Source organism: Porites lutea, chromosome 14, assembly GCF_958299795.1.
Source record: "Porites lutea chromosome 14, jaPorLute2.1, whole genome shotgun sequence".
Lineage (NCBI taxonomy): Eukaryota > Metazoa > Cnidaria > Anthozoa > Scleractinia > Poritidae > Porites > Porites lutea.
In genome coordinates, this window is record NC_133214.1 from 7,423,241 (window position 1) to 7,447,569 (window position 24,329).

General features: G+C 38.8%; 1 protein-coding gene across 1 annotated transcript; it reads right to left on the reverse strand.

The window, feature by feature from the left end:
* Positions 1-4,485: 4,485 nt before the first annotated feature.
* Positions 4,486-23,584, reverse strand: LOC140925281 (uncharacterized). The gene is made up of 17 exons (XM_073375273.1): positions 23,373-23,584; positions 23,207-23,272; positions 22,961-22,979; positions 21,415-21,437; positions 19,558-19,677; positions 17,151-17,700; positions 14,775-14,971; positions 13,554-13,668; positions 13,377-13,443; positions 12,093-12,500; positions 10,631-10,745; positions 10,194-10,250; positions 8,964-9,097; positions 8,277-8,401; positions 7,704-8,039; positions 5,275-6,221; positions 4,486-4,887 (listed from the first exon to the last, which is right to left on the reverse strand). The coding sequence occupies exons 1-17, from the start codon at positions 23,466-23,468 to the stop codon at positions 4,690-4,692; spliced, it is 3,573 nt and encodes a 1,190-aa protein (XP_073231374.1). The 5' UTR covers positions 23,469-23,584; the 3' UTR covers positions 4,486-4,689.
* Between the last annotated feature and the right edge of the window lie 745 nt (positions 23,585-24,329).

Here is a 24,329-nt window from a genome sequence, read left to right on the forward strand (position 1 = left end):
ACTCATCAGCAATTGACTTGTATTTCCAGACACATATTACGAGTATATTTTGGTTGACTTACAATCTTTCTCAGATAAGTGTTTCAAGGTTTTTGTCTAAGATTGTTGCCAATAACAATGCTGACTAAAATCGGATTGGATAATAATTAAGCAGAATGTGGTTCAATTCTTATTAGCTGTTTTGGGGAGAGCTCATTCGCGGGTCTCCTCGCGAGCTTTGACGTAATATATCAAACATGAGATGCAGTGTTTCATCACCAGATGAAACACCGAGAAGAGAGTTGAAAATACGACGCGCAGCGGAGTATTTTTGACGAACTTCGAGGTGTTTCATCTGGTGATGAAACACTGTGTCGAATGTTTGATATTTCTTCTCAAACAAAATCATTTTTGAAGGAGAAATTAAGGATGCAAATACTAAGCAGTGTTTCATCTACTTTCCAAACACTCATTAAACATTAATTTCCTTTGTATTTTCTTAATGAATTATTAATGAGTTTGAGAATGTACTAGAAAGTCTGCCCTCCCCCAACTCAGGCGAGCAGGTCATTTTACATGCAAGTACAAATAATAGAATAGAATAGAATAGAAAACTTTGTTATTAAGTGTCAGAGCCGTATAGGGACATTCCACCTGCACCCTTTCTATGAAAGGCATGATTCCGAAAGGCCCTCATCTCTTAGATTGTGATTCCTACAGTTCTCAAATCTCCCACTTTCCTAAGACCTTGTAGTAATCTGAGATTCCGAGAGGCCCTTGTGGGTAAAATGCTAATTCCAAAACCCTTTATTGTGGTTAAAATATTAGATTCCGACAGGGTCCTTCTGGATATCGTTAAATTGTGCCTTCCATCGGGGAGGGAGTGGGTGGTGCGGATAACAAAATAACGCAATGTCCCAGAGCTTGGGGAAAAAACCCATGCAAATTTGGGGACAGAAAAAAGCACAGCATGCATGTTCACCAAGGCTCAACTTATTGATGTACAGACAAGTGTAAAATAAGAAAATAAGTTATAAAGTCATGAAAACAGAACACACTTAAGGATAGGTTTTACGAAAAGTTTTGTTATAAATCGAGAGACTCCTTGAGCAAGAAACCGCAACTTCGTCAACTGCCTCTCGTTCCTTGAAACGGAAAAGTCTAAATATTACAAAGCGAAATGGTACATACATTGTTTTGATAGCTAAGACGTTAATATTGAGAGTATAAATAAGAGAAATTCAGCTTACCTACTGATGATGCCCAGCTCGGTCAGCTCGCTCGTTAACAAAGATGGCCCCGCTTCGTTGTTTGACGTACGGATTGATCACGTCTCGAAATTTGGCCAATCAGAAACGAGTTAGGCAGGCACGTGATCAGAGAAGCGTAACGCAACGCATGCGACCAAAACTGGTGGGAATTTTTGTTTTGTTACGGTGTTTTTTTAAGAGCTATGGTCCCATCCCATTATGGCTCTTGTTTTTTTTTACATGGCGATTGGCGAACCCAAACAACAATAAAATTCTCCCCCAGGTGGTTTTTTGGTGTTTCTTTCAGGGATGCAGCAGCCCAAAAGCCGTTGAACAAGTCAAACGAGAAAACGATCGGGGTAGGGTCTCTCGGCCTTCTTTTAATCTTTTTAGCTTAAAAACACTGAAAAATGGTGTTCTAAGAACAATTCTTTTTAGAGCAAGTAATATTAAAATATCGATTTTAATTTTTCATGGTTGCTAAATTGGATAAGGTGATGCATGATTTTATTATGTTAAGCGGATGAAAAAGATCACTTGGTGCTTTTGTGAGTCATGAGAACGTGCCAATTATGGTAAGTTGGCCCCAACCCAAATTCTAAATCTTCGAAATTTATGAGTATCCTATATCACGATTCCAAAAAAAAATTTCTGCGTCGAACAAACACAGAGGAAATTTCAAGTCTTGACCCAAATGGAAAGTTTAACTTCTTGGAAATTATCTCACATAGCTCAAGGCCACAAAAACAAAATTTTATTTTATTTTCTTAGCATTTTAACCCAAAAGTAATAGAGGTTAATCTCTTTGAAAATAATATCTTGAGTTTTTGGGATATTTTGAAGAAAAACTAGGCAAAGCAAATATTTCAAATTCCACCCCCATGAGGAAAGCTTAACACTTAAAAAAAATAATCCTAGCCTGCCAGCAAGCTCTCCATTTAGAAAATAGCGTGAAAAGTCAACGCTCGAGTGGTAAACGAGGGAAGACGTCTCACGCTCGCCCAAATGGAGGGCTTCCTCGCAGGCTAGAGGGAGTTGCGAGGAGTCACGCGAGAGCAGCACGCGAAAGGGGGAAGGGACGCCGCTCGCTCGCGCGTTCTCATGCGGCTCGCAAAGCTCGCCATAGGGCTCGCCATATAAATCAGAGCCTGCTCGCAGACTAAAAATATCCAATATCCAATCCTAACCTGTTTTTGGTGACTTTGGAAGAAGGCGAACACAGTGAGGGATTCCAAAGGGAAGTGTCCACTCAAGCGAATGAAATCACGAACCGCACGTGAGGGATCCCTCACTCGTGCGCTAAACTTACACTCCACTTTCCTGCAGGTTAATGGTGTTATAGAAATATCGACGAACAAACAAAGCAATCGTCTGAAATTTCGAAGCATTTATTTACATTGATTACTCCCGCATAAAGATTCTTTATGAATAGATTATTTACTGTAATAGCTTCCTCTAAAATTACCTACTAAAGAAAAACAAAGGAGAAACACTAGTCAGCGTTAATAAGAGAATCACTCGTATATCTACAGCTTATAATTTGTATCAAAGACAGAAACAACTGATAAAGCTACATGTGACGATAATACGGATTTCAACGCCTCAGCCTCAGTTTGCAAATTTAACTTAGTCTACTGGTTTAGTTGGTGTAAACAAACACTTCATTAATGAATGCATTCATTACGTGGCACCCGAATTTTATCCAAACCTTTCCCATCGACTTAAGGAGAAACCCAAGCGTTACGTTAAGGCCTACGAAAACAGCCGATATTTTGCGACGCCACCACTGGTTTTCACCGCGAGATGACGTCTGAGAAAGAAATTCCATGCTGATGATGTGCCGCTACCTAGATCTGGGTTATCCCTTTTGATTGGTTGAAGAAAATTTCCCACGCAGCACGACCAATCAGGAGCACCACTCAGATCTGGGTAGCGACACGTCATCGGTATGTTATAAGGCTGATTTAGCAACAGAACGGGAACGTCAGTTGACAACGGCACGCGCAAACCAAATAACTGGCTTGACCAATGACAGAGCGACAATTTGGACACCGAAAGTCGAATAGAGTGCTTTCCGCGGGCTTCCTGTGCTCGTTCCTCAGACGTCAATTCGCGAGGAAACCATTTGTGTCACGAAATGTCCGCCGGCCTTGTCATGTTAATTCCTGGTTAAAATCCCCGGACATTTTGTAAACTTGGTGCAATGAATACAACAACAGTATTATGACGATTATCTGACCTTTTCTAATCAGAAATATCCTAGAATTCTGTTTGATTCTCTTTCCAGTTTGTCGTTTGTTATCTATTTTAACCTCCTACACCATTTGTAGTTTCTAATCACTTACCTGTTACTTTTCTATTGTACCAACTTTTCATTTTGAAGTTTCCATTAAAGGGGTTATATCACGAGGATATTAGGCTGATTTAGGTCAATTCTGTGCTGAAATCATTTCCTAGTGTCTTTACCCTATACACAAATTGCTCCACTTGTAGAGTTATGAAGAAGAGACCAAACGAATTTACTCAAGGAACACTAATCAAGATAATTCTTCAGCTGATTATTGTAGGCATGGCCTGTGTACAGACGCCCCCCTCCCCGCAGAAATAAGAGGGGAGAGAGGGCCTCTCTCCCCTATTTTTTTCTGAGGGGAGGGGAGCGTCTGCACACAGGCTATTGTAGGCATAGCCTTAAAACATAAAAAAAGTTGGCCCAATAGTTTTAAGTTCCAATTCTTGTCCATCCTTGCCATCTGTAGCAATAGACGACATAAAACATTTCAACGCTGAAGTATAGTCTTGAATAACACTGAAATTACCTCACAAACTGACAGCCAAAGGAACAACTAACACTAAAGATAAGTCTTTAAATTTTTAATGTTTTCAAAAGTTTTAAGCAAAAATTAATTAGACTATACCATTAAATAGATACAAAAAACACCCATTAGAACCAAACCAAGCTAAACTAATTTGAAAAGCAAAGGCGTTTTTGAGCAACGGCAACCGGAAGTGGTTGTTTTGCAAAATTAGGCGGGCAGTGGTTTTGCCCGGAAATTCGGGCAAATCGTGTTTAAGAGTAAGGACACTTTCCAAAACAAACGCATTAGCATCTTGGCATTTTCAAAAGGAAACAGCCTCATATCCGCTTGCAACCACCTGTTGTTCAAAAACGGCTTTGTTTGAGTTCCCTCATATTTAATTAATACGGAGTTAAGGCAACGACGTTGAGCGACCAACGTCAACCGGAAGAGGACCTTTTGCACTCTTGGGCCGGAATTTTGAACAAGTTTTAAGGCGAATCGTCTCTATAAGAAAAAGAGACAATTAGCTATTCAAATGTGGCAGCATCAAGGCATTTTACCTCCGGTATTTCTGCCATTTTACTTAAGGTACTTCCGGCATTTCACTTCCGGTTGCCGTTTGTCATTCAAAAACTCCTTCGCTCAACATCCCTTACATTTAATTAATGTCTCCGCGTGGACCAGTCATTATCAGTGAACGATAATAGCTCGTTCACGACAAGGGCCACATTGTTGTTGTGTTTCTTCAGAAGTTGTTCATTGAGTTTGCGATCGCAGAATCCCATCTCCACCAAGCATTCCTGACACGTGCCAGGCGATCTACCAGGAGGCCAGGATACTGAGTGCACTTCAGGAGCGTCCTGTGGAGGGGAGAGAAAGACGCTGTTAGTTTGGAACAAGCAATATCCTTGTGGGCCCAAATTGGGGAGGGAGGGGGGAGGGAGAAGTATATACATGTACCAATACACGAGTATACAAAATTGTTGCTAATAAATCACTCGTATACTCAATCAATCAGGTTAGCAGAGTATCCAGTTTTTGTAAAGTATGAAGTAGGATTTGCGTAAGTACTGGTTTCCCTGAATCCTTAGAAGGGACATAATTTGAATTTGAAGGAGTCCGTAAAGAGTTAAGACTCTTAGTAGAGAGAAGATAGTTTTTGGGACAATGATACACATTCTGCAGAAAGCTCCAGTTGTAACTTTAAGTTGAAAAATATATGGTACACAACAAGCAATTTGACATACTCGTATGTGGTCCCCTTCTTCTTCATTAACTGATATCTCACATCCCTGCTCAGGGTTGTAAGTAGCTGTAGGTTCTGGCCTTGGAGTGCCGGTGAGAAGATTGTCCACAGTGTCCACAATAGCTCGACCTGCACTGGCTACTGCATCAAAAGCAGTGGACAACACATCTTTAACGACGTCAGTGGGGAAGTCATTGCTGGTGTTGGGAATATGCTGCACCACTCCTCTTGTTTGTACAGTGGTTGGTGCTACATTCACTGATGATGAGGGCTCTGGTTGCAGTGCTACTGGAGGCGGCTCGTCTGTCCCGGTCATTGGCTGGGTTGCAATGGGTTGTGAGCTTGGTTCTGGTTGTGGCTGTGCAGCGTCATTGGCATCATCATCTCCAACAACACTGTTGTCATCCTCTGCTGGCTCGAGTGCAGGGAGAGGTTCATTGGTAACTGGTAATGTGGACTCAGAGGGGGTGACGAGGGTTGGCGCTGCTTCCACTAATCCAGTTACCTGCAGTCCTGGTTCAGGGATGAGGGGCTCTGGAAGCAGAGACAAGGTCTCACTTGCCAGATCAAAAACATTCTGTTCTTCTTCTATGGTTGTCCTTGATATCATCTCCAATGGTGTCTCACTGCTGGTAACATCCCTTGAATCCACAAGGGTAGAACCACCCTCCAATATTGTTGCAACATTGGTAACACTCATTTGGTCAGTATAGGAAGCATCGGCGGATCTACTCTTGAGCTCTGCCTCAAGAGAAGCATGAGGACTGAGGTCCAATGAAAAAGGTCCCTGATGACTCTCTGACATCTGCTTGTATTCTGTCATGCTAACAGTCACGTGGGCAGGGTCTGCGGTCAGGGGGGCCTCTGGAATGAAACAGGGAGGGATGGGAACGACCATGAAGTCATCTGATATATCACTGAAGATGCTTTCCACATCACTTCCGGCATCTGTAAAGACAATTAATTTAAGTTACTTTTTTAGGCCTTTGCCAGCCTGTCCTATTCCTCTTTTTGGATCACAAAAGCCTCTTCAAGGCATTCAGATAGTGGCAACAGCACAAAGAGAAATAAGCAGAAAAATAGCAAGGTTCTTCTCCCTCCTTATTTTTTATGCTCCCTGACTTACTGCCCCTGGGGGAATTTTTGGGTGGGAATGTGCTGCTGGGACCCTGGAACCCTTAACCTATACCAGAGCTAGTTCAGCTGAATTTTGCTACCCTATACTAGACTAAACTTCCCAAATCCGCCCTGTCCTAGAGTAGGTTTCAGGCTGAGTTGCATAAATTTAAACTTGCCGATTCGATTTTTTAAAAGTATTTTTGAGTGGCAATTCCCGGTTTCCCTGGTCTAGACTATAATCTTCAACCAACTGATCAGTTTCCAGGAAAATGACACCCTATTCTAGACCCAAACTCTCTGATTTATATACCTAACCCTATCCCAGAGTAAACTGCCACTATTGAAAACCATACCCTTCACCGTGGCACGTACACACATAGCCCATATATGGCATTACCCCCCCCCGCCCCCCCCCCCCAAAAAAAAAAGAAAAAAGAAAAGAAAAAAAACCGGGTTACTGCCACACTCCACAGTCAGAATACCTGAAACAGGCTAGCAAAACAAGGGCAAGTGTTACCGCAAGGAGCCCAAAAGTGTGGTCGCTTCTTTTTTCACATTCTTTTGTACAGATTTAATCCAATCAGAAGCCAGATGAAAAATTGTCTTCGACTTCTAATCGGTTAATGTCTGCGCAATTAAAGGAGGTCACACTTTTGGGCTCCTTGCTGTAAGTCTTCTTAATGAAAAAGATTGTTAGTTTTATGATCCCTTAATAATTATTTTTTGAATGAATAAAGGAATGAATGAATGAAAAATTGAATGAACAAATGAAGGGATGGGCAAATGAACAAGTTGATCAACACTCTTTTCTTTTGGATCATAATTGAACAAAAATGGAAACAGTTAAAAAAAAAACCTGACGAGTTTGTGACAGGATGTAATAACGAACTATGAAAAACACTACCACAGAGGACATAAAACATGGCTAAAATGAACTTTAACCCCCAATGTCCAATTTTTAAAGCAGCTAGACTTAGGCAGGCTCATTTGGGGAAAATTATGGTGGCGAAACCACCAGTGTGAGCCAGCAAAGTTGGCAAGAGGAATAGCAGGGCTCTCACTAAGACTCGGGGGGCGAGGATTTTCCCCAGCTTCAATGAGAGTGAGACCTGGCTACTTTCGTTGGGAACTAAAGGAAAACATAACCAAAAGCACCCCTAGCTGTACAATTCCTCTTCTACTAATTGCATATACCCGGAAACTTGAAATTTTAGTGACAGCCTTGAATAGGGCTTCTCCATCACCAAAATTCCAATCAGCCAAACTCGCATAAGTGAGCCTTTTCAAAGGCTCTAAAGCAGCATATGTTACCTTCAACTGCATTGCACAACACAAGCTCCTCAGTCTGTTCTTTGTCACACGAATCTGTGTCAAGGGTACATCCTGCTGCATCCCACTCCAATTCTGCAGCTTGAGCAGCCTGGCTGGCAACCAATACTGACTCTAATGGTGTTGCCACTTTCTTATACTCCGCCGTGTCTTCAGAACTCAGGTAAGCATCTGATCCTGATGCTTCATCAGCCTCCTCAATCTGCCCACCCTGGGGTACTATGTGCTCCACAAGTTTTCTTACAGGGTGGGACACACCTTCAAGGAATGCACTGTTCACCAGAGAGGTGGTGTCATGGCTCGGTACTTGTGTTGGTTCTTTAGGGGAAACACATTACACGGTATTAATATTCAAGCTTTGTGCTCTTGAGAGAATACCAAAAACATTATTCCTATATTTATCCTTTGCAGTATTTACAGCACAAAGGCTGTTGGGGCTGAGCAGATGACTAAAACAAATAAACCAAAGAAAACACAGCAAAGTTAAGACATGCATGGCTATGGAGAGGATAATCTTTACAACACACTTGTGGGCAAATAAGCAAATGTACCTACCTGCTGCCTCCTCTTTCTGGGAGACCTCACATTCCATTTTGTCTCCTTCAACAATAATCTGGCACCAGAAGAGTGGACCAAATGGAATCTTATGTGGAATCCTTTGATGGCACAGCTGCCACTTGCTGCAAGAGGATATTAACAGCAACATCAAAAGTTATTGATTGGCCAAGTAAGTATAAGATTCTGGAAAAAGGCCAACCTACCCCTCCCCTGACCCAATATTGACACCAGCTTTCCACTAAGGACAAAAATTAATGTTGGTTTAGGGGAAGGGTAGGTGTAGTTACAGTTAGCCAGAATACTGATGTGATACACGTCTCTGCATGATGGTTCAGAACTATCAGCAATCAGGCACAATCACTACGAAACTCTTTTTCATGAAAATCCTTTTGCACATTAATTTATACGTTAATTTAGAAGGCAACATAACTCTTGTACACTGTAACTGACTTGTGCCATTAGAGGACCACTAGGGAAAATAACAGTATACTATATTGCAATCTATAATGTAATTATATTGTTGTTATCATTTTTCAATTAAATGTTACTATTATTATATTTTATTTAACCACGGAATCACCCCTATCTCAGCACAACCTTACGCAGTAGATTCCCCGGCCTCCTAAACAATATTATACCCCTATTAGCAAGGGCTTTTATTCTTGAAGTGCCACAATGACATACCTTTCATAACGCCCAGGGACAGAAGGCGCAACAAATGGGACAGCCAGTTCACCTTGCTCCTCAGGTTTCAGCGGTGGAACCTCCACCATGTTGTCTCCTGATGCCACTGGGATATTACCCTCTACACATTGCAACTTCAGTTAACAAAACAAAACAATATGTCAGCCCTTAAAATCAATAAGAAATGTGCCCAGCTGTTAGGACAACAGGTATTATTGCAGAACTGGGCTATAACTATGCTTTGGTAAATAGGGTGTCATTCACTAACTTAGTCAGTGTTCACCTATAGACAAATGCTTGTTGTGGTTGAAAACTATACTACTGTGCATGTCTATATAATTAATGTTATTCACTTAACAGTGTCCATTGCCTCTATTTAGCCCCAAACTTCCAATTATAGGCTGCCAGTCTGAGTTGCCAAATATAACTTAAGCACTGTGTGCAAACAGATGCAACATTGTTGGCCAACAACTACCAACGTGGTTGGGATATTTTGTGTTCGTTTGCATATAACTTAAAGTTTGACTGGTTTCAAACTTTGCCCAACAACTCCTAACATTACGCAACAACATTCAAGTTCAGGGTGTGCAAACAGAAGAAACATTTAACATCCAACAATTTGGGAGTTGTTGGCAAACAATGTTGCCTCTGTTTGCTCATAGCATTTATAACATATAAATGAGCCCTCCATCTCTGTCAGCTACGCTGCACCAAATATTATGTGAAAATTTACGAAACAAATCTCATTCATGGCCTCCCAGTAAGGGGGTGAGAGGACCTTTTGCAATAAAAGGATACTTTTAATCTAACTACACAAGTCATGCAGTGCTCAACACAGTTTAAAAAACTGATGGATGGCATATCTCAAAATCTGCATGCTTACATGCAAAGTGAAAGTGGTGTCTAATAGCCCATGGCTAGTGGACTTTGCTATTGGGCTAGTGAATTCTGTTTTTAACTTGCCTGACGGGCAAGTGATGTGTTTTGAGGAATTCGAATAACAGAAGAACTGTGAAATTAACTTTGCTCATCAAAAAGCTTTTGAGGCTAGTTGAAATGACATCTAGGCTAGTAAATGATAGCTTCAGCTTGCCCCAATTTTTGTTAAGCTGTAAAAATGATTTTCTTTGCACCCTGACATGTTCAGATTTTTACATACATTAACTTTTCTGCCATGCATAAGGTAATGCTGTTGCTCTACACTGCATATAACGTAACTTTTTTACTAACCATAGTCTTTGCACTCCACCTGCGTCCCTTATTTTTCACAGTCCAGCGCTTCAAAAACTGTAAAACACATTCAAAAAATAATCAGCAAATAAAGTATAACTGTCAGAGGAAAAAGCGGGAGCTTAACAATGTACAAAATTGATATTGTACAAGTTTCACTCATTCAACAAAAGGACAAACAGTACTGTGTTACCACCAAGCTGCAATACTACGATAACTGTAAGTTAAAAGTAGTTTTTTTTTTTGTCAATTAAATCTTTGCCAGAAAAACCCTACGTTTGGTAGTTGTTGTTGTTATCATCAATATTTTTACTTCAATGGAACAGACAAGTGCCTAGCATGTAAAGGCTGGTTTTTGCTAGCGATGGACTACATTCTTCAATTTATACTGATTCACACTATACTAGTAAACAAGTGGATCCTTTCTTATGACAAACCTTCTGCCCTGCCTTTAACACTGTTTCATCAGGAATACTAGCATCTGCAATAAACTCAGCATTCAGACAGTTTTGCAGCCTTTCTGTGGTAGTAGCGGACTCCCTTTCATGACGACTATTAAAGACAATAATAGACAAAATCAAATTTAAGGATAAATATTCATCTTGCAATCAAATACCTGGTACGCTGATTAGGGAATTTCTGCCAACCAAGTATGATATCTAAAGTAAATAGAGATCAAGTACATGGTTTTAGGCAGAAAAAAATACTTTTAAATTTAATTAAATTTAAAAAACCCAAATTTTCACAAAAAAAATTGGGAGGCATCTATAAGAAGGGGAAAGACAGCAAATTGTTGTTGCTGGAAACACTGGTTAATGCTTCAACAGCAGGATGCCTGAAATTCCAAGAGTGGTTTGGTATTGACATCTTTGACAACTTTTCACGAGGAAGAGTTCCCTTTATGTTCAAACTAACGTAAACACCTACTTAAGACTCATTTATACAGCGTTAGCCTCAACCTAAGGTATATATACGGCTATTTCGAGAAAGGTTGTCGGAAAAAGTGCACGCGATAATCCCGAAAGGCATTGTGGGTGGTCTTAAGTTCACTGTTCTTTAAAGAAATTTGAAAGAATTGGTACGAAAGGCCGTGGTTATGTGTTTGCGAGTGCTAAAGGAAAGCAACAAAGTAGATTCGACAGGTACAGTCGTCAGAAACAGTGTATTGATCATATCCCATTTTACCTTTTGGGGTTGTCGCATGCACATTTTTCCGACAACCTTTCTCGAAATAGCTGTATATAATCACGAATTCCAGTCAGAGGAAGACCTGTGTACAACTGTTTATACTGCTTCTAACTCACATTTGCCAGTATTTGTGAATATTTCACTTTAAGTTGAGGCTAACCCTGCATAAATGAGTCTTCAGTGCTTCTATTCAGTGATCGTGATGAATTCAAAACTGGACTACAGTAAAGTTCTGAAAGTAATGAGGGTCAGTACTTTCGGATTTAGCACCCTTCTTGCTATCAATACTTTCGGAGGCTCGCTACTTTTTGGGGGTCCTCACTTTTGGATGGCTAAAACGTATACTCCACATGGGTACTTCAAATAATATAATCGCTAACACCGAAAGGAATACTTTTTGAAAAAAGGTAATGTACATGTATATCCTGTACTTTAAGAGTTCTGACTAAGAATGTCAAATAATCACTATTAATAAACCTTGGATTGGCATGGCATTTGTTCAGGATATCTATCAAATCTGTTATTTTTGGCAAAAGGGGAAATTAGTTTTGAGGTCTCTTCTGTTGAAGGGTCGTTACTTTTCAGGGGGATCGCTACTTTTGGGATTTGCTAACACCTGTGACACTTTATCGCTACTTTGAGAGGTTTGCTACTTTTGAGGGGTCATTACTTTCGGAACTTAAAGGCATTCCACAATTTCTAGGAACTTACATCTCTCTCAGTTTCCTTTTTATTTCTCTTTTATTCTTCTCCTCAAGTCTAATAGCCTTGTAGTACTTCTCCTTTTTTTTCCGTTCCTTCTTTTCATCCTTATCCCGCTTTTTCTCTTCCTTTCTTTCTTCCTTATCTTTCCTTTTCTCCACTTTTCGTTCCTCCTTGTCTTTTCTTTTCCCTTCTCTTCTTTCCTCTTTATCCCTTCTTTTCTCTAGCTTCCATTCATTCTTTAATTCTTCCTTGAAGACTGTCCGATACACAGACTTTTTCAATATTGGCACCATCTCTCCATTTTTTCTCCCTATTCCAGGCACATGATTGTGGAGCTTTGCAAAGAAATGGTTTGAATCATGAATTCCATCCACTGCCTCACAATCTTCACACAGATCATAGTCTGTGCAAAAGCTGTAAACAAAATAGTTAATGGTACTTTCATTTATAAATCATACTTTCTATGAAGAGCGAGTCAATAAAATTTCCAATAAGTCCCAATGTAACCACACAGTTAATCTTCAAAACTCCATATGACAGTTTACTGAAATAAAAATATACTCTTTCTATTGTCAAGCACAACAAATACTACAAGAACAATGTGTCATTAAACAACAGCTACAAGAACAGCCACAGCAAATCACACAAAAACAGGATATTGTACAATTTAAACATCTTCAGATTGATCAATTGATCTTTGCATCCTATGGGACACATACAACAAATTATTCTGTGTCTTTGGGAATTTTTATGTGTCAGGGATGCAGGATGCAAAGGTAAAAAAAATCACTGAAACGGTGTTGTGGCCATCAACTTACATGAAAGCTAACCATTTGAAATAAATGCCTAACCGTAATTGCTAAAATGCTTACTAACAATGTGAAACCAAGTTGATGTCACAAGTGTATTTTACACCGTAATTTACCAGGAGAGGTATAAATAAATGAGAAAAAGTTATGTGTTTAAAAAGTTCTCAGCAGTTTGAAAAATTTAAACTGGTTTAAAAAAATTCAAACCAAGGATTAAATTTGAACCACAACACATATACATGTATGTAGCCAGCTTTGTCTGGACTTCCACAAAGTGAACAGAATGCAATCTTATATGCCTGGACCTCTTATCACTTGTAACCTCATAGCGCATCTTATGACCATCTAATAGTATATTAATAAATCACAAGAAACTTCTGCAAAGCACAGCATTGGAGCAAGGGCATTTTAGTCATTGTTGCCTGCACTCTTTAACCTTTGGCTAGTTTGGTTAATAAGCAAATATGCATTGATTTCTTACCAGCATTTGTATCGGATTCCAACGACAGGTTGATTACATTCGGCACAGAATATCCCTTTATGGAGAACTAATAAAATGTGGACAAGTTAGCATTAGGGTAAAATAGCTTTTAACCTGAATGGTAAAAATTCTGGTTTACAGTACAACTGAAAAAAATAAATGACAACAAAGTTATACCTTTAGCAACATTTGACTTTACAGGACTTTGTCCAATAAATGAGTCGCCTTTCTGATCATCTAAATGAAGTCCTTGAAGATTCCTCAGTGTTTGTTCCACAATGAGTGGCAATGACTGTAAAAAAAACCGAAGGAAAAAACGAAAGATTAAAATAATAAGAAGGATAAAGAAAATTTAAAAGGAACAATCAATAATAATGTGAATCATAACTATAACAAAATTCTCAAATTTGATTGGTTATCGACTGCCCTGATTTCAGCCTTAATAGGACAGTCTAACAGGACAATGCACGTCACGCCCAAGTAATTGGACAGTACGCACCATCACGCACATGCTTAAATGGCTTTCTTTTTCACTGCTAGCAAAAATGATATTAAAATTTCTTGTCCTTTGATTTTAAAAAGAGCCTTATATATCACAAAGTTTGGTAAAGTTATGATTAATTGGTAACAGAACTTCGTGTCGTCCAACTCGGTCTGTAATCATACTCGTGATTAAACAAATCGGACTACCGCTATGCGGTGGTCCGATTTTGTTAATCACTTGCATGATTATTGACCAAATTGGACTCCACCTCAGATCAGTCCTGTTACCATTACTAATGATCATGATAATGATACCCTACTGAAGAAGTTTGAAAACTATAAAGAACTATAATATGTAGCTAGCATCTTAACATTCACCAAGATAATGTGGATTTGAGATTTTTCTAAAATGCACTCACTGTGCTTTAAAATACTAACTATTTCAAGCAAATAAGTAGTTATGCATTACATGCTGAATTTTCATCTATTTTCGTGCATCTCCATGACTGCTTATTCTATCAAATTCTTCTCAATAATATTTTACAATAACTGGTTGATTTTGCATGCACTGATTGGTTGAGAGCAATGGTCTATAAAAGTACAGACCATGGAAAAGGCATGATGGTGATGCATTTCTGGCATTTTTCTCTCTACTTGCCCCTACAGGATTTTCCAAGCAACTTCAATGGAAATGGACGTCCCAAACTATTAACGTTATTGTAAAACTTTGCAGTGAGACCACTGCAGTGAAAAGTGTCATTGATTTGCTAAATATTTCAATCATTATATTTCTTATCTACAGTCTTTTTTCTCAAAGAGGAGGTTTGAATAAAATCATTCTATTACCTGCTTGCAAAAATTTAAGTGTACATATAATGAGTATTGTGCTACAAGTCTCTTGACCATTAATTTTACCTCTTGAACAACTCGGTGAACAGTTTGCTCTATCGAGGCGTGATCAAAGCCATTGCCGTCAGAAGCAAGAGAATTCTGTGGTGAACAAGGACTCTCGTCATCTAAGCTTTCTTCCTCTGTTTCTCCAGACTGATTAGAAGAGGAATTAAGCACCTCATTTGTAAGGGTCATGTCTTCATCGGTTTCTAACAGATTGCCTTATTGAAAAAAAAAAAAAAACCATACACAGACAATAAGTTTAATTCATACCTACTCAGTGTACTTGTCACGTAGAAAAGCATTGTAAATAGTAAAATATTATGATAAACGAGGTGGATTTCAGGGCTTCGCACTGAGATTTCACATTGCTAAAAAAATGCAATTACAGGCAGGGATTGAACAACTAGGAAGTTCTTTTGGGTCTATTTTTCCTTATGTTTCCTATGAAAGTATCTTACAGTTATAGGAAATCCCTAGCCTCTGACCCTTAGGGAGGATTTCCATCGTAGCGTAATTTTTCCATATGTATGCGGGTTGATAAAACTGAGGCGATGTATGGAAGGTCACGTGTAAATGTAAAAGTCGAACCTCCCTTAACTTTTACGTTTACGCGAGGTCTTTCATACATCGCCTCTGTTTTATCTACGCGCGTAAAATTTACGTGCATTCACAAGGAAAAATTACGTGACAGTGGAAATCAACCCTTAGTAAACAAGACCTGGGTTTACTGTTAGAGAGACTGTGCATGTACACTTAAACAGTGAGTTGCAAAGCAAATCTCCATGTTGTAATTAAGTATCAATTCATTAAGTCCCAATGGTGACCAAAATCATTTTCTCCTAACAATATCCATAGATTGTCAAGAGATTAGCTTATGGGAATAAATAAAATGGTCACCTAAGAGAAAATACTCCGATCTTTTATCAAAAATCTCTCAACTAATTTTTTAAGAAAATGTACAGAGGAGAATTTGTATGTGGATATCGGGGCTTAACGGGTTCATAATGTCAACCCCTTTCAGAAACTGGAACCAAGGGCAAATCGTAAATGCATTCCTCATAGAGGGCAGTCCTCTGAGAGGCAAATAAAAAAGAATGAATAGCAACAAGGGCTGTACATTATTGTCCAATTTAGGAAGGTGTCCATCTAATACGTTTGTCCACTAAGAAAAAATTGACTGTAATTTGAATAAATCTGTGGTTTTTAAGCAGTGCTCATCCTTAACTTGTTAACTTACTAGTCCTTAGGCTAGTGAGGTTTAAGATTTACTAGCCAAGGGTCATCACCTAGTAGCCAAGCCTGGGCTTGAACATTTTGCTCTTGCCGCACACTTATTGAGCTCAAAAGAGGCAAGTCTAAGCCTGGATTGTCTGAATACTAATAATTTTGCTGCTTATTTTCTGAGATAACTAGAATCAATGAAAGCTCGTGTTTATTAGTGATAATCAAAGAAAAATATCAAGTTAAAAGAAAAAGTAAAAGAAGACATTTTGGTTTCCACTCGGGATGAAACTGAAAGTGTCAGGCTTCTTTAGCAAAGTCTGAGCTTGAGTTGCTTGTCCATTCAGCACTTGACATGCTGCTTCCTCTTAAGAGTATCGCATTGCTTGAAAAAAGAGTCTACAGTCGACCCTCTCTTAACGGACACCTCTATAAGACGGACACCTATGTAAAACGGACACCTAAAATTGGTGCCTGCCTTTCTTTGCTCCCTCTATTTACTCTCTATAAGACGGACACCTCTCTAAGATGGACAGCTAGTGCCGGTCCCAAAGGTGTCCATCTTAGAGAGAGTTGACTGTATTCTCTTCATGTTGACCAAGGCCCCAATCAAGATGGTGATCATTGCATTACAATAAATCATTACTGGGTCCCACTAGTGTGCAGTCCTCCTACCAGTCCCACTTACCACAAATGGAGTTATTGGATAAGTTTCTTAATTTATTTTTGTCCGCCGCGATCAATGAAAACTGATTTTTTTCTTTAATTGTCTTTCTACTTAGACTAGCCCGGTGGGTAGTTGTTCTGAAAATTTACCAGCCCAATCCCATTTCTTATTAATCATGGGCTAGTGGACCACTGCTAAGGTTGAGGACTGATCAGGTAGTGTTATTCATGTCGTGTAGCATGTATGAAAACAAAAACAAGAAAGATCATCACATGTTTTCTCTTGATTCTTTGGATTAAATATTATGTTCAAGCATGTTTTGATAATCATGTTTCATGTTTTGATAATCATGTTGCACATTTTGATAATCATGTTGCATATTTTAATAATCATGTTACACACAGAGACAAGGGTATGGAAAGCTGTTCATGTCTTTGAGCTGAAAATTGTTTTCCTGCTGTAGGCTTGGAGTGACAATGATGATAAAATTATTCAACTGATTATCTTACCCTGCTGATTAACAAACACATACGTATCCTCTCCTTCATCCATCCCTTGCCCAAGTCTATTTTCAGACTGTTGCTTCTCAAAAGAGGTGCGCAACTTTTCATTAAGCTGTTCATTCACAGCTGCCAGTTCAAAAGCAACATTTTCGGCTAGCCTGGTGTAGCAGCCTTTAGCCCCATCTGGACCTTTCCTGGGCTTGGTTGAAGGTGGTGGAGGTCGTGGAGGTTGTCCAGCGGGCAGGGGAGCCATCAACTGAACCAAAGGGGTGTACTGCTCTCTTGAAAAGGGCATGTTGTCTTTATCAGCAGCATCGGAGGACCATGATTCTACAGGCATGACAACCGTCTGAGTTCTACCCTCATCTTCTTCTTTGCTCTCTTTGGATGGCAATCCAAATTCAAAGGAACTCACTACATTGGTTCCAGGTTCTGAGGAGTCTGGGGGTAACTTCTCCGCCTCTGAGATGGCAGGATCATCCATTTTCGCTGTCTTGAAAGTGCTGTTTGGCTCTAACGGAGTAGTGGTGTTGACCACAAATTTACGTTTTTGAGCCTAAAGTTAGAAAACAACACCAATCAACAATGGCAAACAAAAATTTAACCACAAATATATTCTCCTCTGTTTGTTTCAAAATAAAGTGATGCGAAAGATTACTACTAATTTATGACCAACCTCTTTTAAGCGGCCAACTGCCAGTACCCCGAGGGTGGCTGTTAAGTGGAGGTTCAACTGTATTAACAAGACAAGCTATTGAAAGTATAAGAACCTAACTTATAAAACTAACAGCTCATGTTTTGCTTTTGCATGTCAATTTTCAAATATCTCAAGAAAACTGCCTTCCCTCTTTGACAGCATCAACACCAGCAGTGCTGCCATCATCATGAATATTATCATCAACAACCAGGGTTGTCATTAAGAGCCGGGGGCTGGGGATTTTCCCCGGCTACTAAGAGAGTGGCCCCCGGCTACTTTTATTGGAAAATAGAAGAAAAATAGAACCAAAAGAAATCCCTAGCCGTTTGATTCCCCGCCTACTTGTTGTATTCACCCGGCAACTTGAAATCTTAGTGACAACCCTGACAACATTGTATTATCGCCATCGAAATCATCATCATCAACATCCTCATCATCATGCCCACCATCACTACGATCATCCTCTGTCTCACTTGCGGTAAATGTCATAGGTTGCTTGATAATGTCCTTTAAAGCCACAGTGAACAGTCTCTTGTCAAAGGTATTTGGATGTAACTGAGGCAACTGATTCTTTTTTAGAGAGCTAATTACTTCATAATAGAGTTCTAAGGGACCTATGGGCTCTGCATCACTATCATTATGCTAGCGTGTAATGGTTCTCATAATTATCAGTAAGTTTACAGTTAGTCTTCATTATGTTCTGTTTTGCTTTCTTGGCCTTTCTCTAATGTTTGCTTCTGTTTACCTTTCCTTCTTTTTGGCTGAAGGTATGTTGCCTTAAACAGTCGAGTGCACTTTTCTTGTTAAAATATTAACTGATCATTAATTTCCTGATCTTTCTTGTGTAGAGTGCAACTTCTCCTACTTGATTTTACTTTGAGAGAGGTGGTTGATAAGGTTTTAATGGACCCATTTCTATAACCTGCTGTTTGTGACTAGTCTTATGCCCTTGGCTGGAGCATTATTGAAGTGTTCTTCACTGAAACAACATCCAGGGCTGAGTTGCTCAAAGCATGGTTAGCTTTAACCATTGGTTAAGCAGTATCAAAACCAATACGTTGTCAAGGTATTAAACGCTAATTAACGCTAACCATGCTTCGAGCAACTGGGCCCAGAAGTCTAACTTTTTCCATGAAAATTGTCTGATCTCGGTGAGTCTGTCTTTGTTTCTTATAGTCATGAAGGAGGAACTGTTATCATCTCATTAAACCAAAAACTTTTTTTGTCCTGTTTGCCCAACAGAAGAAACACAAGCAACGCACGCATGTTCGTCATAGGTCAGTTTTAATGCAAGATTCCTTTTTTGAATACTGAACTGTTTCCTTGTACCACTGTATAAGAATTCGCACTTATCATTTATACAGGGGAGGGTCATAGAAATTTTAGGATGCTTTCCAGGGGAGGGTCGGGACATTTTAATCCCTTACCAAGGGAGGGTCATTTTATTTTCATTGCTACACTGAAAATCTCCACCTCCCCTCACCCCTGCTAATTTCTGACAAGTCCCTTAATTATAACATAATCAATAATTATTACATAATACAATTATTATAATTATTATTTATTATTGAATTCAGCTTTCGTATAATGTGAATAATTATGCAAATCTCAGAAGATGTTATCCCCCTGAGCCTCATTGAATAACATCCTCCTCAATCTGCATAATTCTTCACATCCTACTCAGCCTCATTCAATATAGCTAATAATCATACTTACTACAGGTGTCTCTTTACTGGGTTCACCAAGCAAGTCTTCAAAACTTTCAATTCCCACAAGAGGCCCTTGATCAGAAGAACTCTCCACAAACAGCCTTAGTAAGCCTGTTTTCTGGGTGACCTGTGAAAATTGTTTAAAAAAAATTATTGTTCATTAACAAGTATCCCAGGATGCTAAGAAAGTAGTTTTTTATGAAGCCAGTGAATTTTAGTCTTAACTTTTCCCACAGGCATGTGAATTTTTGGGGGGAATTCAAATTACAGAAAAACAGAAACCAATCCACTGCTCATTTAGATTTTTTTCTGGCTAGTTGAAATGACTTCTGGGCTAGTATATGCTAGCTACCCCCTGCACAGCTTGCCCAAATGGCAAACTGTAAAACTGACTTCCTTGGTGTCCTGGTGACCGCAAAGTACATGAATCACAGAAGTGATGTTTAAATACTAGCTACTCTGATGTACACTGTGAACCCTATCATGAACATGATTGTCATCTCCTCCCTTTGCTTCACTTTCAATAAATTGGCTTTATGTGTTGAAAATGAGACATTTTTTCAGAGTGAAACAAGAGAACATAGGAAATTCTCAGAGCTCAAAAAAGCCCCATTTGGCCAACCAGGAGAAGTAGATTTTCCTTCCAGGCACATGTAAGTAACTTTTCATGATCACTTGCTCAGTGGGCAAAGACCTACAATCCTGGACAAAACTACTTGAGAAAATGTTTTCATTAATGCACACTACCTAATGCAACAGGACTATTTCCAAATCAACGGCTTTGCGTAAAGAAAACCCCCTCCCCCAGTTCAAAGTTGCTCCCTACAAATGCTTAGGGATCTGGCTTTCTTTTGAAGACCCAACAGCACTGCTTCCAGGGGGAGGGGGGAGGGAAGAATCAGTCGGCTACGAAGTTTAGAAAAAATGCCCTCCAAGTATTTTCCAAGTACTTTCTCAACAGTTTTGTCCAAGATTGTAGACACGTCATCTTCTATTGAATTATTCCTAACCTTAGACAAGGATAAAAGGGTGCTAAGCAGAAAAAATATATTTGCACAAGCTAATATTTTATTTCAATTTTCAATTTTCTTTAAGCCCTGTGTCTATACACAGGGGTGTTAGTACAATTTCAACTTACTGGGAGCATGAAATTAGTAAGCAGGGAATTTAACAGATGGGAAGTTATTTTGAGACTTTTTAAATAGAAAAACCTGACTTAACAGGGTAACACAGTTACTAGTAACCCAGTAGTTTTCATTAATTGTGGCCCACAAGGTTGACATCCCAACTGGCTGGAGGCAAAACAGTTGGCTCTTTACATGGTTGACTGAGGAGGTGAATTCAGGACTACCAAGGACAATTCCAGCTAGCAGCTAGGCAGGGATTGAACTAGGGCCTGAGAGACAGCCCTGATTAAGAATATGACGGAAGAAGTGTGCAGACTAAAATTAACACAATTTCCAAGAAAGGTGAATTGCCTTTCCTTCTCATCAGTTATAACAACTGGGTTTTGCTGGAACTCAGCCAGAAAAAATTGTAACACCCTTGGCAAAAAAACTTGACTTTGAAAGTGTGCAATATCCTTAATTGGTTGAAAAAATAAAACACCATTCATTGGTTAAGCAGCTGCAGCTGTACATGAATGCCAGAGATGTTTATGACACGCACATTTTGCAGTCTGTCTTTACAAAAATACTGTCTTTACTATCAATAGATAACACGTCTTATAATGCATATTTGTTTATAGTCATTTATGCCAACTTATGTTTTTGTTTTTAAATTACCCCATCTACCACATTTTTAACTGATTCTGTTTTTTGTCATAAAGTAGAGTACATATACATGTATGACATTCTTAGCATACCTTCAAAGCTTCCTCCAGCTCACCTAGAAACAATAAAAATGCATGTTGTCAGATAAAAATAATTTTTAAAGCAACTCCTCTTTACTTGTAATGATCGATACCAAAATCTAACTACATAAAGTACAGGCTGTCATTTAACTGTTTTGACGATCAATCCAAAGATTCTAAGGAAGTTGCATAAATCTTAACACTGGAGTAACCACTAGGGCCAATATCCAGTCAATTTCGTGATCAACTTCTGAATTTGAACACCACATGTTAGCAGTTAACCCTTTTGAGATCCAAGAGTGACCAAAATCAATATTCTCCCATCAGAATCCAAATATAATGGGGTAAAAAAAAATTGACAATTACTAAAAATGTTCACCTAAAGGAAAATGCTTTGCTCTTTCATCAATTTTTATTTTTCTCAACTTATTCTTTAACGGACAGTATGGAGTTCAGTCTGGAGAAATGACATTAGGTTCTATGTATCTGACCCTAGAAAAAGGAAGTTTACGGTTACAGTGCTAGCCGAACTTCAATATAACAAAGAATCAAGAAATGAGGAAATAATTTGTTTTAATGAGGGTTCACTGTATCACGACTAAGTTAAACAAAATAAAAGAAGATTACTACATCTGGTTCATAGCAGGCCAGCTTCAAGATAATCATTGTAGTCAAGTATAATTTTTGTACAGTACATACAGTAGTCATGTACGTATCTTGGAAAGGGATTTCTTTGTTACTTTTTTAATTCATACATTAATTCCTACTTTAAACTGATATTGCTTCAGCCTGTAGGCTGCGAATATTGGGGTTACTGTCATCGTTGACTGCTTTTGCTTTGCAAGATGGCTAAATGTATTACAAAGGTTGATGACTTAGGATAAACAGGATGTCCAGTAAAACATCCCTTGTTTACGTAGGCTGGGGAAACTGAGTAAACTTGCAACTGAAAGTGTCATAATTATATTTACTGGTTCAGTTTTTCACCAATTCATTTTCATACCTTAGATTAAAACATTCACAGACGTATCCTACACAAAAATACTATAATTTTATGAAGGCATAAACTGCGGTTGACTTCGGTTGACAAAAACCAATGTTGTGACCATTCACATCTCTGGCAGTATTTTGGAAGGCAATGCTTGTTTTCAGTACTTTTATAGTTGACGAATTTGAGAATTTAAAACTCTTCTGGCTTTTGGCTTTCTATGAGAGTTGCAAGGTATGTCTTCAACATCTAAAAAATGACTGCAACAAGCAATTAAGTCCAGAAAAAATAAACCAGAATAGACAAGAAGCATTGCATAATTTTAAGTTTCTATAAGGTTAAAACACATTTTAAAATTACATAAGACTGAGACAGCAAGCTTAAAATGGTAAACAAAACTGCACTTCGAAAATGATATGAGTTTTTCCATAACGAAACGTACCAGCTAGTAGTGCAAGCTGAATGAACACATAATTCATTGGTTAAAAATTTTTATTAAAAATGGGTCGATGCTAGAAGAAAATACTGGCTTAGAAAAATAATAGAAAAATGACTTTTGTTTTAACTTACCATGCGTTCCTAATGTGACCTGAATTCACGAAACAAACAAAAATCATTAGCTTAGAGCGCTTAGCATCATTGGAAATGCATATGCGCTTAGGATCGGAGTATAATAATGAAGTTATAAACAAACTAGCGTTATAAGCTATCTTTAAAACATTGTAACCATGTTAATCTGCTGCATATGCCAGAAATTAAGACGCAGCTATGAGCTAAGCTTACATACAAGTAACAGCTTGGTGGATGAATGCTTACCAATTCATCCTCGTCATCAATATATTTTAAACTAAAGTCGTCTTGCAAGTCGAATAATCGTCTAATCTAAAGAAAGAAAGATTCAAGAAACTTTGTCAGCGAGACTTCAATAGGATAACAACGCTTTTGTATCTGAAAATCTTTAAAGAAACAACAAAGAACTTACTTGCAATCTCAGTTCATCCCAAGAACATTTGGAGTCAATCTCGAATCGGCGAGTAATAGTGGAAGACTCCGCTTTCACTTTGACCGTACTGGTCATCTGGACAAGCTTTATCAGAGCTTAAAATGAGATTCTGAGCTGTGAAAACGTGTTTATCGATGTTCTCTGCTGAGTAATAGTTCGAAATCTGCAACTCTGCACTTCCTCAGACCAAAACAAATATGACGACATGAGAGCCACAGAATGTCACGTGATATCGGAAAGAATTACCCGGATGAGAAGATTCGGTTTTTTTTCTCGAAGGTAACCACAGGCCACCCAAGTCACTACAAGTAAAGTGTGGTAAGTATAAGTGCATCCATATGTAAACGATGATTGTTGCGCTACGGAGTGTGCAATCATTCTTTGCAAAATATTTTCGTTCAGGAAAAAAAAAAACATTTTCGGTGAATACTGGTTTTCTTTCTCAATATCTTGGAAAACGATTTCGTCACGTAAACTGAGGTAAAAACAAAATCTGCGGTACCAGTAGCAGTTACATTGCATGGTGAATATGGAAATTCCTGTTGGAAAATCAAATGGCTCGCACCATTCCCGTTTGGGAAGCTTTAGAAACTAATGGACTGTGATATGAGGCGATTCAATTTTTCCACTCTTTTAATTCCTTTCAGCAGATTCGGATATACCGTAAAATTCCGAAAATAAGCCCCGGGGCTCATATTTTCAAAGGCCCTTTTTGAGGGGCTTATTTTTGGAGGGGCTTATCTATAGAGAAAAATTAGAGTTTCAAAATCAATTGGGCTAGCCCTATAGTTGGAAGGAAATTTACCGTTTTTGCTTTGGTTTCCTTTGTATTTGAAGGCAATTTCCAAGTACAAGCCCCCTGAGGGCTTTTATTTGGAGGGGAGATTTAACGGGGCGTTTTTTGCGTTACAAGTTGGGGGGCTTATACTCATGGAG

What these genes read in the sequence shown, in the direction of transcription:
- LOC140925281 (XM_073375273.1), bottom strand. Translation starts at nt 23,468, where the DNA reads ATGACCAGTACGGTCAAAGTGAAAGCGGAGTCTTCCACTATTACTCGC. An exon ending in TTCACCGAGTTGTTCAAGAG is followed by an intron (nt 13,669 to 14,774) that starts GTAAAATTAATG and finishes TTTTTTTTACAG; the next exon opens with TCATTGCCACTCATTGTGGA. An exon ending in GGAATCCGATACAAATGCTG is followed by an intron (nt 12,501 to 13,376) that starts GTAAGAAATCAA and finishes TTTTGTTTACAG; the next exon opens with CTTTTGCACAGACTATGATC.